Consider the following 15866-nt stretch of genomic DNA (forward strand, 5'->3'; position numbering starts at 1 on the left):
TCTCAGTGTGTATGTCTGTCTGTCCATCTCTCAGTGTGTATGTCTGGCTGTCCGTCTCTCAGTGTGTATGTCTGGCTGTCCGTCTCTCAGTGTGTATGTCTGTCTGTCTGTCTGTCTGTCTGTCTGTCTGTCTGTCTGTTTATTCAAGTTGTTTGTGTGTGTGTCTGTCTATCTGTCTGACCGTCTCTCTATCCATCTAGCTGGGGGCAAGATCGAGACAGACAGAGAGACAGACACAAATAACCATGCCGAGACTTTTTTCTGTGAAGCTGTAAATCGTGTACTGATATTAATTTCTGTCACTTTTGTTCCAGACACAAACAGCGGTCAGTTCTCAGCCCGAATATCCATCGGACTCACTGACCGCGGCAAACGTGGGCTACCACATAGAAAACGCTGATAAACTGGTAAGGTCCTTCGGCAAGCAACCTGCACATAGACATTGGCTTGTGAGCAAAAATATGTGCCGCAGACTGATTCCATTCTATTCGAACTCGAAGACCACTCGCGTATTAAACAGGAACGATAATCAAAATGTTGTTGGCGTACTTCATTTTGGGTTGTTTCCCTTCAGTTGAGTGTGAATACTGGAAGGTGGTTGTTTGATCTTATTCTGCGTGTGTGTATGGGGGGGGGGGGGGGAGGTTGGTTTGGGTTTGGGAATGTGTTTTATTTTGTGTGTGAGTGAGTGAGTGAGTCCGTGTGTTCATGAGTGCGTGCGTTTGTGCATGCGTGTTTATGTGTGTTTGTGAGTGGGCACGGGCGAATAATGTTGTGTGTGCCGTTGTTGTGGTTGTTGTTGTTGTAGTTGTTGTTCTTGTTGTTGTAGTTGCTGTTGTTGTTGCTGTTGTTGTTGTTGTTGTTGTCCACGGGTCAGTTGTATGTCGAGGTGACTGCTGCGTTCCTTATCGTTACCTAATACATTTAAGACCTCTAAAAATCTTAGAAAGTCAGCTCTCAAAAAGGTGGGAGTCTCAAAATGAGGGTAAATGTACCAAGGTAAAGAACAACAAGTGTGTGAAAAAAGGGTCTAATTAAAAGGGGGTTTCCACCCTAGCTACTTTGCTGTGTGCATGTGTCATACACAGATCGCAGTGGTTTTGTTCGACACGCGTCAATGTTTTCTGCATCTTCCAGATCCTAGGCCAGGAGCTAAAGACACTGCGAGGCGCGCTGTTCACCACCAAGCTACACCTGAAGGAGGCCGAGAAAGACGCCAAGGGGATGAGAGAGGACGCGGAAGAGGCCAGGTGGGTGTGGTGGGTGTCTGCGTGGTTAGTGCTGGGAAATGTTTGTTAAGGCTGGATGCGACCCGTGAGAAATGCGATAAGAAACTGTTTATTGTGCTGTTTCCGATATGTACACAAAGACTAGCAAGGAATAGCAAAGAAAACAGGGCTTTAACGCGCTACTTTCTAACATTGCGACACAAACTTTAATATGGGGTAGCAGACTCTTTTAGTTTAGAAATGACTGCTGGATAAATATCTTATGTATTAGTGCGTGTGTGTGTGTGTGTGTGTGTGTGTGTGTGTGTGTGTGTGTGTGTGTGTGTGTGTATGTGCGCGCGCACGTGTGTGTGCGTGTGTGTGTGTGTGTGCGCGTGTGTATGTGCGCGCGCACGTGTGTGTGCGTGTGAGTGTGTGTGTGCGTGAGTGTGTGTGTGTGTGTGCGTGAGTGTGTGTGTGTGTGTGTGTTTGTGTGTGTGTGTGTGTGTGTGTGTGTGTGTGTGTGTGTGTGTGTGTGTGTTCTAAACGATGTTGGATGTGTGTGTGCTGTAGCATGTCTGCGGTGTATGCACATTTCCGAACATTAGTTACAGTATAGTTTCAATCCTTTCTCACCGTACCTGTATTCGTCTCCTCATGTCCGATGGTTTTGACCACAGGTCAGAGCTGATGCTGATCGACTTTAAGCGAGCCACGGCCACCAAGGACCTCCACCGCCTGCTGGACGACGTGGAACGGAAGCGTGTCATGTCCCACACCTACAACACGGAGGTCGAGGCCAAGCGCAGCGAGCTACGGGGGTTCGAATCTCTGGGAATCACCAAAGAAGAGGTATGATAGAAGATGAGACTGGCTTGGGGTGATTAAGGGTGGCGTGGGGGTGATTAAGGGTGGTGTGGAAGATGGGTCGGTGAGAGGGAGAGAACGAACGCACGAATGGTTTATTGCGTAGGCCGTCGGCCCGAGAGAGCTGGCGCCTCATGTCGCCAAAGAAGAGGTATGATAGGACATGAGATTTAGGTCAAAAGAGGGGGGGGGGGGGGTTGAGGCTGGGGAAGGGATCGGAGAGGAAGTGGGGAAGGCAAGCGTGTCATGTCCCAAACCTACAACACGGAGGTGGAGTCCAAGCACAGCGAGTTACGTGGGTTCGAATCTTTGCGAATCACCAAAGAAGAGGTCATTGATAGCTGATGTTAAACTGTCTTGCGGTTGTTATCTTCGGTTGAGATGACAGAAAAAGAGGGGATAGAGAAGGTATATATTTATGCATAGGGCTAGGAGCGATTATTACGCTTGCGTTTGCTGTTGAAGGACTTGCATACTGAATCCCAAGAAGTGTAGGTGTGGTCTGGGGATCGGGGACGCCTGGTGAACAGTGAGGACAGTAAACGTGGAATAGATTCTGTTTAGGCCAAAAAAAATAGGTCTGTTTACGGTAACATAGGCCAAAAAAATAGGGTCGGTAGGTCGGGATTTTTTTTTTTTTTCAAAAAACCATATTTTTACGGTTTTTTTTTTTTTTTTTTTTTTTCCTTCTCAAATGCCCAAAAAAAGTCTAGGGTCGCGCGAAAAAAATAGGGTCGGTCGGGTTACCGTAAACAGACTATTTTTTTGGGGGGGCCTTATTTCCTTTCTGAATGGACATACACATCAGTGTATCAAACTCAGAGGGATTTAAAGCTTAAGGACTCACGAAAGAGGAAGGAAAATTAAGAGAAGTAAACAAGACTACTGGAAAAAGGATCCTTTGTTTTATTTTGTGTGAAACCATTTTTTTCTGATTTATCTTGCTAATTTCTTATCTCTTTTTCGTGGCTTCTTCTTTGGATATCTTTGACCGGTAAGTTGTGTCAGGGAATCCAGCGAATGGCTGGGACACTGGTAACTGTTTCTAGTTGTCTTGACCTGTTGCTAGCTGGTTGTTGCCGAATCGTGTGTTCAGTGTTTTTTTTTGTGTCAGTTTTTAAGCTGATTTAGCCAACTGTATATTTGCATGGTAAATTACATTGATATCAAACTAACACTTTATCAAGGCAGTTCCCATTTTATTGATTGGATCAATTAGAAGTAGATATCAATGTATCCTAGAATGTGAACCTCAATCGATATACAAAATTGAATGCAATAGTCTAGTTGATGGTTTGTTTGTTTGTTTGTTTATTTGTTTGTTTGTTTATTTTTCACAGACTCATTATGGACTACTTTCATATCATGCATGATCGATGTCCGTGTGTTTGTACCGTTTCTGTGATTATGTATGGTCTGTATAGACAAAGATAAAAATAAGATGTATTAGACCTTTTCTGCAATGTTCATATCCTCGTCACCATCATCGTGTTACCCGACCGGCCCTGTTTTGTTCTGCAACCATAAAACCTTGATCACCACTTTGAAAGAAAGCGAATCAAGGTTGATGGGCAATAGGATTTTTGGCATTTCATATTCAAGGGATATAAAGCGTGTGCGATCCTTATGCACATCAAGTAAAACCGAGCCACTCACTCTTTTTTTTTCTTTTTTTTTTTTTGGGGGGGGGGGGGAGGTCATGATATTGTTACCCCTTTATTTCCCTTCTGGAACCCCCCTTGTAAGACCCTCCCCCCCCCCCCCCCCCCTCCATTTTAAGACTCCCTCTTTTTTAAGATATGATTTTCTCTGATTTTTTTAAGGTCGTAAAAAGGGGGTTCCACTGTATCAGTTATCTCAAAAGCAGGCGTGAGCGTGTCAAAATGATCACATTCAAACCCTCTACCCTCTACCCTCTACCCTCTACCCTCTACCCTCTACCCTCTCAGGCCAAGACCCTTCACGAGGAGAACGCGAGCCTGAAGCAGAGGCAGCGAGGCATGGAGGTGTTGCGACTGGAGCGTGACGAGTGTGCACGTCAGCTGGACGCAGCCAAGGATGACCTCCTCCGCGAGCAGAAACAGGCCCGTCTGCAGCGTGAAGAGCTGAGTGAGGTGGGTGGACTTTTTGAAGGAGGGAGAAGGAGGGAGGGTTAGAGGGAAAGAGAGGGAGACTAATAGAGAGAGAGAGAGAGAGAGAGAGAGAACTCAGAACTCAGAACTCAGAACTCAGAACTTTATTACATAAGGATAAAGGTTTTAGGCTTAGCCTAATCTTCCAACCTGTCCTTGGAACATATACAGAGAATAATTGTAAACGAAAGCAAAGACTGCGCACATACACACACACACACATCCACACCCACGTATACACACACACATGCACACATAAACTCACACACACACACACACACACACACACACACACACACACACACACACACACACACACACACACATGCACACACACATGCACACACACATGCACACACACACACACACACACACACACACACACACACACACACACACATATACACACACACACATGCTCGCGCGCGCGAGCGTGCGCTCGCATATCTACACACAAGCACATGCTATCATTTCATACCTAAAAGGAACAGTATCTAATCAAAGTATTAAACTAGTAAAACATCAAAATAATGGTCGAGTATAAACATAAAAACAAAACACTTAAGAGCATTGCATACATTATCCGAGTACACAATGGAAACTAGACATCAGGGGCAGTTTATAGTGTGCTCAAATGTGAGTGCAACTGCCTTTTAAAGGCCTTTAATGATGCGGATCGTTTGATTTCTATTGGCAAAGAATTCCACAGAGATGATCCTGAAAAAGCTAAGCTGGATTTATAAAGATCTATACGAGGAATTGGAGGAAGTAGAGAGAGAGAGAGAGAGAGAGAGAGAGAGAGAGATTGGATTGGATTGTTTAATTGTGTAACCAGTGATTTGGTTTTTACAATGGTAAAAAAAAGAGAAAATGTACAAAATCAGCATTTCACGTAATCGAATCAAATGTATATACATGGTGTTAAATATTTTTGGCAGTTGCTTGCTAATATAGTCACCTCACAATATAGATATATACATCGTAGCAAACAGTGTATCAACCATGAAAACTTTCTGGTAACGGTAATACCGAGGGGTACATTTTTCATGTCACGAATCAAACATCAAGTCTCTTCTGCCTCGCTTTCCAAGCCAGAAATATATATTTAGCAAAACTTACGGCTTTTGTTTCGTCGCTACCTTTCAACAGTTCACACAGTTGGAGTTCGCATGGAGAGTCAACCGGTATGCCAATATATTTGGTTCTAATAGCCTGATACACTGGGCACACAAAGACAACATGTATTTCATCCTCAGTTTTATTTGTACAAAAAGGGCATAGCCGGCTTGCTTCCGAATGCGAAAAACGTTGCCTGTGTGCACTGAATGGAGAGACGCCAAGTCTGAACCTGCTGAGAGCTGTCCTGTAGATATTCACTTTTATTAAGTCTAAATAATGTTCTCGTCCGATCAGACTTTTGTGACTGTGGTAAAGTTCAAAGCGAGGACTTTGTGACGTATGATTGAGCCATTTCAGACAAAAGTTTTCACTTAATCGTTCTTTGAAGGTGCGCAGGAATAGTCTCTCATCTGCCACGCTTCCAAATTGCCACACAAGGCCAAAACCAAGCTCACACAACAAAGACTTAACACATGTGACCCAGTTGTCATGGCCCCTTTCATGCATATTCAATAGGGACAAGTATGCCATCTTAGAAAATCTAACGTCCGGCTGCTTAAGTAAGCGGAACCAATATTGAATGCACTTCAAGAGAGAGAGAGAGAGAGAGAGAGAGAGAGAGAGAGAGAGAGAGAGAGAGAGAGAGAGAGAGAGAGAGAGAGAGAGAGAGAGAGAGACACAGGTCCGTATGCAGCGTGAGGATTTAAATGGGTTGGGCACACTGTTTGAAGGGTGTACGAGCAAGAGTAGTAGTAGTGCCAGTGGTAGTAGTTGTAGTAGAAAGGTAGAAAGCACAAATAAGATGGGTCTGTCATGCAAGGCGCACGAAAGACAGTCATATACCTAAACAACTTTTGCATGGCCAACTCTGCCACGACAAAAAAAAGTAAGAAAAATGGCAAAAAAAGGCGTTCAAAGGACACTTCAAGACATCGCTAAAAGACCTGGACGTCGACGTCAACCGCTGGGAAAGTGTGGCTGAGGTCCATAACGAAAGTTGAAAGGGAAATCGCTGTAAGTAAGAGGAAGCGCTTAACGCAGCAGTTGAAAGGGAAATCGCTGTAAGTGAGAGGAAGCGCTTAACGCAGCAGTTGAAAGGGAAATCGCTGCAAGTGAGAGGAAGCGCTTAACGCACATAACCCGAGCTGACGTCACATCATCCACGGTATCCACCCACGTGTACAGTGTGTCAGAGATTTCGAGCTCAGGTTGGCCTCTACAACAAGCCCAAGACTCACCACAGCTGAAATGAAGCTAAGGTCATCTTCGACTACGAAGGACAAACATCATGATTAGTAGTTAGCAGTGCAACAAACACGCCGACAACAGCAGAAGCAATGGCAGAATCAAGCAGCGTAATAGTGACGACACCAACACATCTGATACACAAAGGGAAGTAAGCGCTCTAAATGCATACAACATAATTATGCAGCAAGAGTAACTGAGACTAACGCGGAACCAATCTCCTGGCACCTGACAGAATAACAAGCATTGAAATGAACAAGCGACTTTCTCACAAACTCTTGTGGCACATGGTGTATGCATTTATGGCACTTTAATTACCTCCCTTTGTTACACAGATTCCTAAATAGCGCCCTGTCTGATTTGATTCAGACGCTAACAGAGTTAAGACAATAGGATGGGAGGCGGACAGACAAACTAGCAATGTCCATGCCAGGAATGGTCAGTACAATCTTGTATAAGAAAAACTGATACAATCACAATCATGTTTTCATCGGTTTTTTTGTGAGACCCAAGTAATCAGAAGAATTTAGCCACTGGACTTACGTGCCCTCAAGCGCTACATTATCGGTTAAAACAGCTTCACGAAGCCGCCTTCAGGCTCAATTAAGCAAAGCCTTTATACATGTGGCTGCTGAAAGCCTTTATACATGTGGCTGCTGAAAGCCTTTATACATGTGGCTGCTGAAAGCCTTTATACATGTGGCTGCTGAAAGCCTTTATAAATGTGGCTGCTGAAAGCCTTTATACATGTGGCTGCTGAAAGCCTTTATAAATGTGGCTGCTGAAAGCCTTTATAAATGTGGCTGCTGAAAGCCTTTATAAATGTGGCTGCTACAATAATACAGAGACGGCAATGATATGGTGGCCATTGTTTGTGGTTCCTAAGGAGTTCGAAACCCTGAACGCTCGCCTGGAGGAGACGCAGAACGGCTGGGCCATCGCGCAGCAACAGGTGCAAAAACTGGAACTCGCCTTCAGGAGGATGGAGCAGGAGAAGAACGTGCTCATCCAGGTATGGGTCCATGCTTACCTGCTTGCTTGCTTGCTTGCTTGCTTGCTTGCTATGCTTTGCTTGATTGCCTGTTAGCTAGTATTAAAAAAACCAAGAAAGATAGTTAATGCAACGTCTCATTTTTGACCACTCACAAAAAGACACACACTTTTGTCTGTAATGAAAAAGAAAACTTTAAACATTTATTTTTGGTCAAAAATTTAACGTTCCATTCACTAACATTCTTGTGGGTGTTTTTTTCCTGTCTTCTGAGATGTTAACAGTCTATCTGTTTATCGATGCCTGCTAGCTACTAGTGTAGGGGGGAGTTTAAACATGAACAATATGTTGGTTTATCTTGATGTTCGAGGTGTAACGTCTATATTGTTGAAAGATATTTTGAAATAAAACATTTGGTTTCAGTCACTGGAGATCCCGAGAGGTACAGTTCGGTTGGGGTTGTGAATAAGGACAACATAATTATATCAGGAACACCCAAAGATGTTTGACATTTTTTGCGGGATCCCTCGGTCGCCTGATACTTGACCAGTCGAATGTAGAAGAAGAAGAAGAAGAAGAAGAAGTTGATCTACTTTGCTTTCCTGTTCTTTTTTCTCGGGAAAGGGAGGGGGGGTGACATGTAACCCTAACCAACACTAAATGTTCTTAGGCTTGAGATTCGCGAGATGGAACAAAAACTAGTTTAAAATTGAGACCTAGTCAGTCTATGTTGAACTCTTCAACCACCGCTCCACAAAGAAGCTCCACTCTTACCCCCCCTCTCCTCCACACAGGAGCAGTCCAAGGAGTACAACGCCTTCAAGACGATGGCGCGCCATGAGAGCAAGGAGAACCGCCAGCTGCTGTCCCACGAGGTGGACGTGCTCAACAAGGAGCTGACCCAGTTGCAGGTCAAGGTCGCCGACCTTCAGGCAGACAACAAGGACAAGGACGAAAGTAATCTCAAGCTCAGGTCAGTTGCTGAGTGTGGAAAGGGGGGATGGGTGAGGGGGGTGGGGGCTGACTGTAGGTGAGTGTAGGGGTGGGGGGCTGACTGTAGGTGAGTGTAGGGGTGGGGGCTGACTGTAGGTGAGTGTAGGGGTGGGGGGCTGACTGTAGGTGAGTGTAGGGGATGGGGGCTGACTGTAGGTGAGTGTAGGGGTGGGGGGCTGACTGTAGGTGAGTGTAGGGGTGGGGGGCTGACTGTAGGTGAGTGTAGGGGTGGGGGGCTGACTGTAGGTGAGTGTAGGGGTGGGGGGCTGACTGTAGGTGAGTGTAGGGGTGGGGGGCTGACTGTAGGTGAGTGTAGGGGTGGGGGGCTGACTGTAGGTGAGTGTAGGGGATGGGGGGCTGACTGTAGGTGAGTGGGGTGGGGGCTGACTGTAGGTGAGTGTAGGGATGGGGGGCTGACTGTAGGTGAGTGTAGGGGGTGGGGGGCTGACTGTAGGTGAGTGTAGGGGTGGGGGGCTGACTGTAGGTGAGTGTAGGGGTGGGGGGCTGACTGTAGGTGAGTGTAGGGGTGGGGGGCTGACTGTAGGTGAGTGTAGGGGTGGGGGCTGACTGTAGGTGAGTGTAGGGGTGGGGGGCTGACTGTAGGTGAGTGTAGGGATGGGGGGCTGACTGTAGGTGAGTGTAGGGATGGGGGCTGACTGTAGGTGAGTGTAGGGGTGGGGGGCTGACTGTAGGTGAGTGTAGGGGTGGGGGCTGACTGTAGGTGAGTGTAGGGGTGGGGGCTGACTGTAGGTGAGTGTAGGGGTGGGGGGCTGACTGTAGGTGAGTGTAGGGGTGGGGGGCTGACTGTAGGTGAGTGTAGGGGTGGGGGGCTGACTGTAGGTGAGTGTAGGGATGGGGGCTGACTGTAGGTGAGTGTAGGGGTGGGGGGCTGACTGTAGGTGAGTGTAGGGGTGGGGGCTGACTGTAGGTGAGTGTAGGGGTGGGGGGCTGACTGTAGGTGAGTGTAGGGGTGGGGGCTGACTGTAGGTGAGTGTAGGGGTGGGGGGCTGACTGTAGGTGAGTGTAGGGGTGGGGGGCTGACTGTAGGTGAGTGTAGGGGTGGGGGGCTGACTGTAGGTGAGTGTAGGGGTGGGGGGCTGACTGTAGGTGAGTGTAGGGGATGGGGGCTGACTGTAGGTGAGTGTAGGGGTGGGGGGCTGACTGTAGGTGAGTGTAGGGATGGGGGCTGACTGTAGGTGAGTGTAGGGGTGGGGGGCTGACTGTAGGTGAGTGTAGGGGTGGGGGCTGACTGTAGGTGAGTGTAGGGGATGGGGGGCTGACTGTAGGTGAGTGTAGGGGATGGGGGCTGACTGTAGGTGAGTGTAGGGATGGGGGCTGACTGTAGGTGAGTGTAGGGGTGGGGGGCTGACTGTAGGTGAGTGGGATGGGGGGCTGACTGTAGGTGAGTGTAGGGGATGGGGGGCTGACTGTAGGTGAGTGTAGGGATGGGGGGCTGACTGTAGGTGAGTGTAGGGGATGGGGGCTGACTGTAGGTGAGTGTAGGGGATGGGGGCTGACTGTAGGTGAGTGTAGGGGTGGGGGGCTGACTGTAGGTGAGTGTAGGGGGTGGGGGGCTGACTGTAGGTGAGTGTAGGGATGGGGGGCTGACTGTAGGTGAGTGTAGGGGTGGGGGGCTGACTGTAGGTGAGTGTAGGGGTGGGGGGCTGACTGTAGGTGAGTGTAGGGGATGGGGGCTGACTGTAGGTGAGTGTAGGGGTGGGGGGCTGACTGTAGGTGAGTGTAGGGATGGGGGGCTGACTGTAGGTGAGTGTAGGGGGTGGGGGGCTGACTGTAGGTGAGTGTAGGGGATGGGGGCTGACTGTAGGTGAGTGTAGGGATGGGGGGCTGACTGTAGGTGAGTGTAGGGATGGGGGGCTGACTGTAGGTGAGTGTAGGGATGGGGGGCTGACTGTAGGTGAGTGTAGGGATGGGGGGCTGACTGTAGGTGAGTGTAGGGATGGGGGGCTGACTGTAGGTGAGTGTAGGGGTGGGGGGCTGACTGTAGGTGAGTGTAGGGGTGGGGGGCTGACTGTAGGTGAGTGTAGGGATGGGGGGCTGACTGTAGGTGAGTGTAGGGGTGGGGGGCTGACTGTAGGTGAGTGTAGGGGATGGGGGCTGACTGTAGGTGAGTGTAGGGGTGGGGGGCTGACTGTAGGTGAGTGTAGGGGTGGGGGCTGACTGTAGGTGAGTGTAGGGATGGGGGGCTGACTGTAGGTGAGTGTAGGGGTGGGGGGCTGACTGTAGGTGAGTGTAGGGGTGGGGGGCTGACTGTAGGTGAGTGTAGGGGTGGGGGGCTGACTGTAGGTGAGTGTAGGGGTGGGGGGCTGACTGTAGGTGAGTGTAGGGGTGGGGGGCTGACTGTAGGTGAGTGTAGGGGGTGGGGGGCTGACTGTAGGTGAGTGTAGGGGTGGGGGGCTGACTGTAGGTGAGTGTAGGGGTGGGGGCTGACTGTAGGTGAGTGTAGGGGTGGGGGGCTGACTGTAGGTGAGTGTAGGGATGGGGGGCTGACTGTAGGTGAGTGTAGGGATGGGGGCTGACTGTAGGTGAGTGTAGGGGTGGGGGGCTGACTGTAGGTGAGTGTAGGGATGGGGGCTGACTGTAGGTGAGTGTAGGGATGGGGGCTGACTGTAGGTGAGGGGGATGGGGGCTGACTGTAGGTGAGTGTAGGGATGGGGGGCTGACTGTAGGTGAGTGTAGGGATGGGGGCTGACTGTAGGTGAGTGTAGGGATGGGGGGCTGACTGTAGGTGAGTGTAGGGGATGGGGGGCTGACTGTAGGTGAGTGTAGGGGTGGGGGGCTGACTGTAGGTGAGTGTAGGGGTGGGGGGCTGACTGTAGGTGAGTGTAGGGGATGGGGGCTGACTGTAGGTGAGTGTATGTCGGAGAGAGTGTGGTACCGTGGCGAAGAAACACACATACACACGCGTTCAAACACGCGGGGACGCATGGCCATACGCGCGCACTTATACACTCTTCTCATTCCTCTCCATAACGCACCCTGACACACCCTTACATACTTGTATGCACTTACAATCTGATGATGATGACGATGATGATGATGATGATGATGATGATGATGATGATGATGATGATGATGATGATGATGATGATGATGATGATGATGATGATGATGATGATGATGATGATGATGATGATGATGATGATGATGATGATGATGATGATGATGATGATGATGATGATGATGATGATGATGATGATGATGATGATGGTGGTGGTGATGATGATGGTGATGGTGATGATAATGATGATGGTGGTGATGCTGCTGCTGCTGATGATGATGACGATGACAATGATGATGATGACAGGCAGGAGATACTGGAGCTGACCAGTGAGGTGGCCAGGGAGCAGGCAGCACGAGCGGCAGTGACGGAGGATCACCGCAAGACGCTGCACATGCTGCGCAAGGAAACCGTGAGTTGATGACCAATATGCAGAAAATTAACTTTGCTAACTCTTTATTGGATTCGATAAGCACACGCATGTACGCACACAAGAACACAAGTTAGTACACAAGCACGCACGCACGCACACATACACACCCGCACGCATGCTAGCATACAAGCACGCACGCACGCATACACACACACACACGTCATAAAAGGTGACGTCACTTTGCTCGTTTCGTCACGAGGACGCCGCCATGCTACAACTGAGTCTCTATCCCCCGACAGACATACACAAACACACATACACGCACGCACGCACGCACACACACACACACACACACACACACACACACACACACAAACAAACAAACAAACACACACACGTCATAAACCGTGACGTCACTATATTCGTTTCGTCACCAGGACTCGGCCATGCTACAGCTGAGAGAGTCCCTGTTCCTGGACAAACAGCGCGCCCTGGAGGAGCTGAGGGGGGAGATAGAACAGGAGCGGCGCAACTCTTCTTTCAAGACAGACGAACGCATGGCACAGATGTTGGCCGAAAACGCTGAACTCATTTCAGTTAGTCGTTTCTCTTTTTTTCGCGTATTTTATATATTCCGCGTTTATGGTGATCGACAGCGAAATGTAGTCGCAGTTGTGTTCTTTTTTGGTTGCTTTTGTTTAACGTATAACCATTGAGAGAGGAAACGTTTTCAGTCGACAAAAGAAAATCAAGGGGTCGACAGAAAAACAATAAGCAATAATAATAAATTCAAGATGAACAATGTTGAAAAATGGTTAATTTATGATAAAAGGGTTATTTTGTGTTACTCGTGAAGTGAGGTGTGAGGGTGGGACGGAGAGATGGGTGGGACGGAGTGATGGGTGGGACGGAGTGATGGGTGGGACGGAGTGATGGGAGGGACGGAGTGATGGGTGGGACGGAGTGATGGGTGGGACGGAGTGATGGGAGGGACGGATTGATGGGTGGGACGGAGTGATGGGTGGGACGGAGTGATGGGTGGGACGGAGTGGGACGGAGGGACGGAGTGGGACGGAGTGGGACGGAGTGATGGGTGGGACGGAGTGGGACGGAGTGATGGGTGGGACGGAGTGGGACGGAGTGATGGGTGGGACGGAGTGGGACGGAGTGATGGGTGGGATGGAGTGATGGGTGGGACGGAGTGGGACGGAGTGATGGGTGGGACGGAGTGATGGGTGGGACGAAGTGATGGGTGGGACGGAGTGGGACGGAGTGATGGGTGGGACGGAGTGGGACGGAGTGATGGGTGGGACGGAGTGATGGGTGGGACGGAGTGATGGGTGGGACGGAGTGATGGGTGGGACGGAGTGATGGGTGGGACGGAGTGATGGGAGGGACGGAGTGATGGGTGGGACGGAGTGATGGGTGGGACGGAGTGATGGGTGGGACGGAGTGATGGGTGGGACGGAGTGGGACGGAAATGATGGGTGGGACGGAGTGATGGGTGGGACGGAGTGATGGGTGGGACGGAGTGGCGGGTGGGACGGAGTGATGGGTGGGACGGATTGATGGGTGGGACGGATTGATGGGTGGGACGGAGTGATGGGAGGGACGGAGTGATGGGAGGGACGGAGTGATGGGAGGGACGGAGTGATGGGTGGGACGGAGTGATGGGTGGGACGGAGTGATGGGTGGGACGGAGTGATGGGTGGGACGGATTGATGGGTGGGACGGAGTGATGGGTGGGACGGAATGATGGGTGGGACGGAGTGATGGGTGGGACGGAGTGATGGGAGGGACGGAGTGATAGGTGGGACGGAGTGGGACGGAGTGATGGGTGGGACGGAGTGATGGGTTGGCACATTGATACATCGAGACGTACACTGGGACACTTTAACTGAATCTTGATCTTGGTGTGCTCGCATCAAATAATAGGTGTTTATTATATTTCAGCATGTCTTAATTAAATGCAGTAAGTTAACCGTTCACCGTGCATAATTTTAAAAACTTATACACGTAAATGGACGTATGAAAACCAATTGCTCTCAGAGCTAAGATAAGATAAGAACACTTTGATGACCATTTTCATTTTTATTTTCGCGTTCGCGACCTCTTGGTGAGATCCCGTCTTCGCAGTCCCACCAACCCCACAGCCCCTGGGACATTTCCTTCTTCCAAACGAAATTGCAAATTTTGTCCCTTCCTCCACTCTGACACCTGCCTCCAAGGCCCTCGTGGCTCCTTCACGGTCAAGAGAACGTTTGACTGTCAAAGTCACAACGTTGTCTATGCGATCGTCTGCCTCTCTTGTCGCCAGATTTTTATCGGAGAAACCGCGCGCACCCTCGAGGTGCGTTTCTCCGAGCATCTGGCCGACATCCGTCATTCCCGTAATAGGCCAGTATCCCTTCATTTCACCGCCGTTAATCACTCACTTGATCATGTCAGAGTCATGGCTCTGTGGCAAGTACGTGGCGACTCCTTCGAGCGCAAACTCAGGGAGTCCCACATCATATCATCCCTCGGCACTACCTGCCCCGATGGAATTAACATCCGCCGTTAATTCATTCATCTAAACTTTCCCCCCGCTGTTCCACCTTGTGTGTATGTTTGTGTGTGTGCGCGCGCGTGTGTGTGTGTGTGTCCGCACGGGTACGTGAGTTTTCTCTTTCGTTCCCATTCATCCCCCCCCCCCCCCCCCCACATTTTGTTTGGTCTACAGACCTCAAAACTGCCGCTTTTCAACTCTTTTTTCTTGCCTGTGTTATTGTTGGCTTCCCCTCGAGTAGCTTCCCTTGCTTCTCTGTCTTTGTCATTTGTTGGTTTGTGCAGTGCAGTTTTTTGTCAGTTATTCTCCTCTTTATCTGTTCTATCGTCTTTCTTATTCTTTTTTGTGTGTGTATTTTGGTGTTTTTGTGCCTGAAGAAGACCCTTAGGTCGAAACGTCGCTGTTATTCGTTCCGTGTTCGTCATTTTAACGTGAGTACATTGCTTTTTGGTCTCTCTATTGACCATTTTCATGTTTTCTCGTTTTTGATTATGTCTTGCTGATGCAGAACTAGTTGATTTGTACGTCCTCCTAGGACCAACTGGCCTACCCTGGGACAGGTAGATAGTAAATAGTATGCTATGCAGAAAGATTGTACTCTCCTTAAAATATGTTTCTGTTCTCATTACATTGCAGGAGAAGAACCAGGAGCTGTCTCGCCTGCAGGAGAAGATGAAAGACCTGCAGGAGACCCAGCATTCCGCGGACAGACGCCTGCAGGAGAAACTTGACATTGAGGTATGTTCTTAAATCAGCGAATGACTGTTTAGGTCACGTAGGCGCTGTGATAAGTGTTGATGGTGCCCTAGTTTCTGGATGTTTTAGGATGGTTTGTTTCCTTTCGTCCCTACTTGGCTTTGTATGTTCAGGGGGTGGGGGTGTTGGTGTGTTTGTATGGGTGCGCGCGCGCGCGCGCGCGCGCGCGCGTGTGTGTGTGTGTGTGTGTGTGTGTGTGTGTGTGTGTGTGTGTGTTTGCCTCCTTAAAGGGGAACACCAACAGCATCACACTACCCAGGAGTGTGCGCGTTTTGATATTCGTAATCAGCCACCCATTATACATTTCTGGATCTGGATCTCCACTGTATGATTGGTCGTGGGATTTTCATCACTGTAGCCGATCTCGGTTATTCGTGACGGGTGGTGTGCGCATCGCCATTTAAAAAGACATTTTCAAGCATAGTCATACATTTTTCAGTTCTATTAGCTATATATAGATATATATATATACAGCCTGATGGTACAAGTTTCAAGACGGTCGCAGTGGCCTAGTGGATAAGACATCGGCCTCCTAATCGGAAGGTTGTGAGTTTAAATCCCGGCCGCGGCCGCCTGGTGGGTTAAGGGTGGAGATTTTTCCGATCTCCCAGGTCG

General features: G+C 49.3%; 2 protein-coding genes across 2 annotated transcripts in view; one reads left to right on the forward strand and one right to left on the reverse strand.

The window, feature by feature from the left end:
* LOC138975063 (ELKS/Rab6-interacting/CAST family member 1-like) overlaps positions 1–15866 on the forward strand; it is a 271931-nt gene that overhangs the window by 214850 nt on the left and 41215 nt on the right. The window contains exons 12-20 of the mRNA XM_070347709.1: positions 315–407; positions 1138–1250; positions 1889–2060; positions 4025–4189; positions 7458–7583; positions 8357–8535; positions 11881–11986; positions 12385–12543; positions 15132–15233. Coding sequence (XP_070203810.1) covers positions 315–407; positions 1138–1250; positions 1889–2060; positions 4025–4189; positions 7458–7583; positions 8357–8535; positions 11881–11986; positions 12385–12543; positions 15132–15233 — 1215 coding nt within the window. The remainder of the gene's footprint in view (positions 1–314; positions 408–1137; positions 1251–1888; positions 2061–4024; positions 4190–7457; positions 7584–8356; positions 8536–11880; positions 11987–12384; positions 12544–15131; positions 15234–15866) is intronic.
* Positions 12763–13872, reverse strand: LOC138976606 (uncharacterized). Its single transcript, XM_070349468.1, has one exon. The coding sequence runs from the start codon at positions 13870–13872 to the stop codon at positions 12763–12765; it is 1110 nt and encodes a 369-aa protein (XP_070205569.1).

The sequence above is a fragment of the Littorina saxatilis genome, linkage group LG9 (assembly GCF_037325665.1).
Source record: "Littorina saxatilis isolate snail1 linkage group LG9, US_GU_Lsax_2.0, whole genome shotgun sequence".
In the NCBI taxonomy this organism is placed as follows: Eukaryota; Metazoa; Mollusca; class Gastropoda; order Littorinimorpha; family Littorinidae; genus Littorina; species Littorina saxatilis.

Bases quoted from the DNA above. Each gene is read 5' to 3' on its own strand.
- LOC138976606 (XM_070349468.1), bottom strand. From the start codon at position 13,872: ATGCGAGCACACCAAGATCAAGATTCAGTTAAAGTGTCCCAGTGTACG.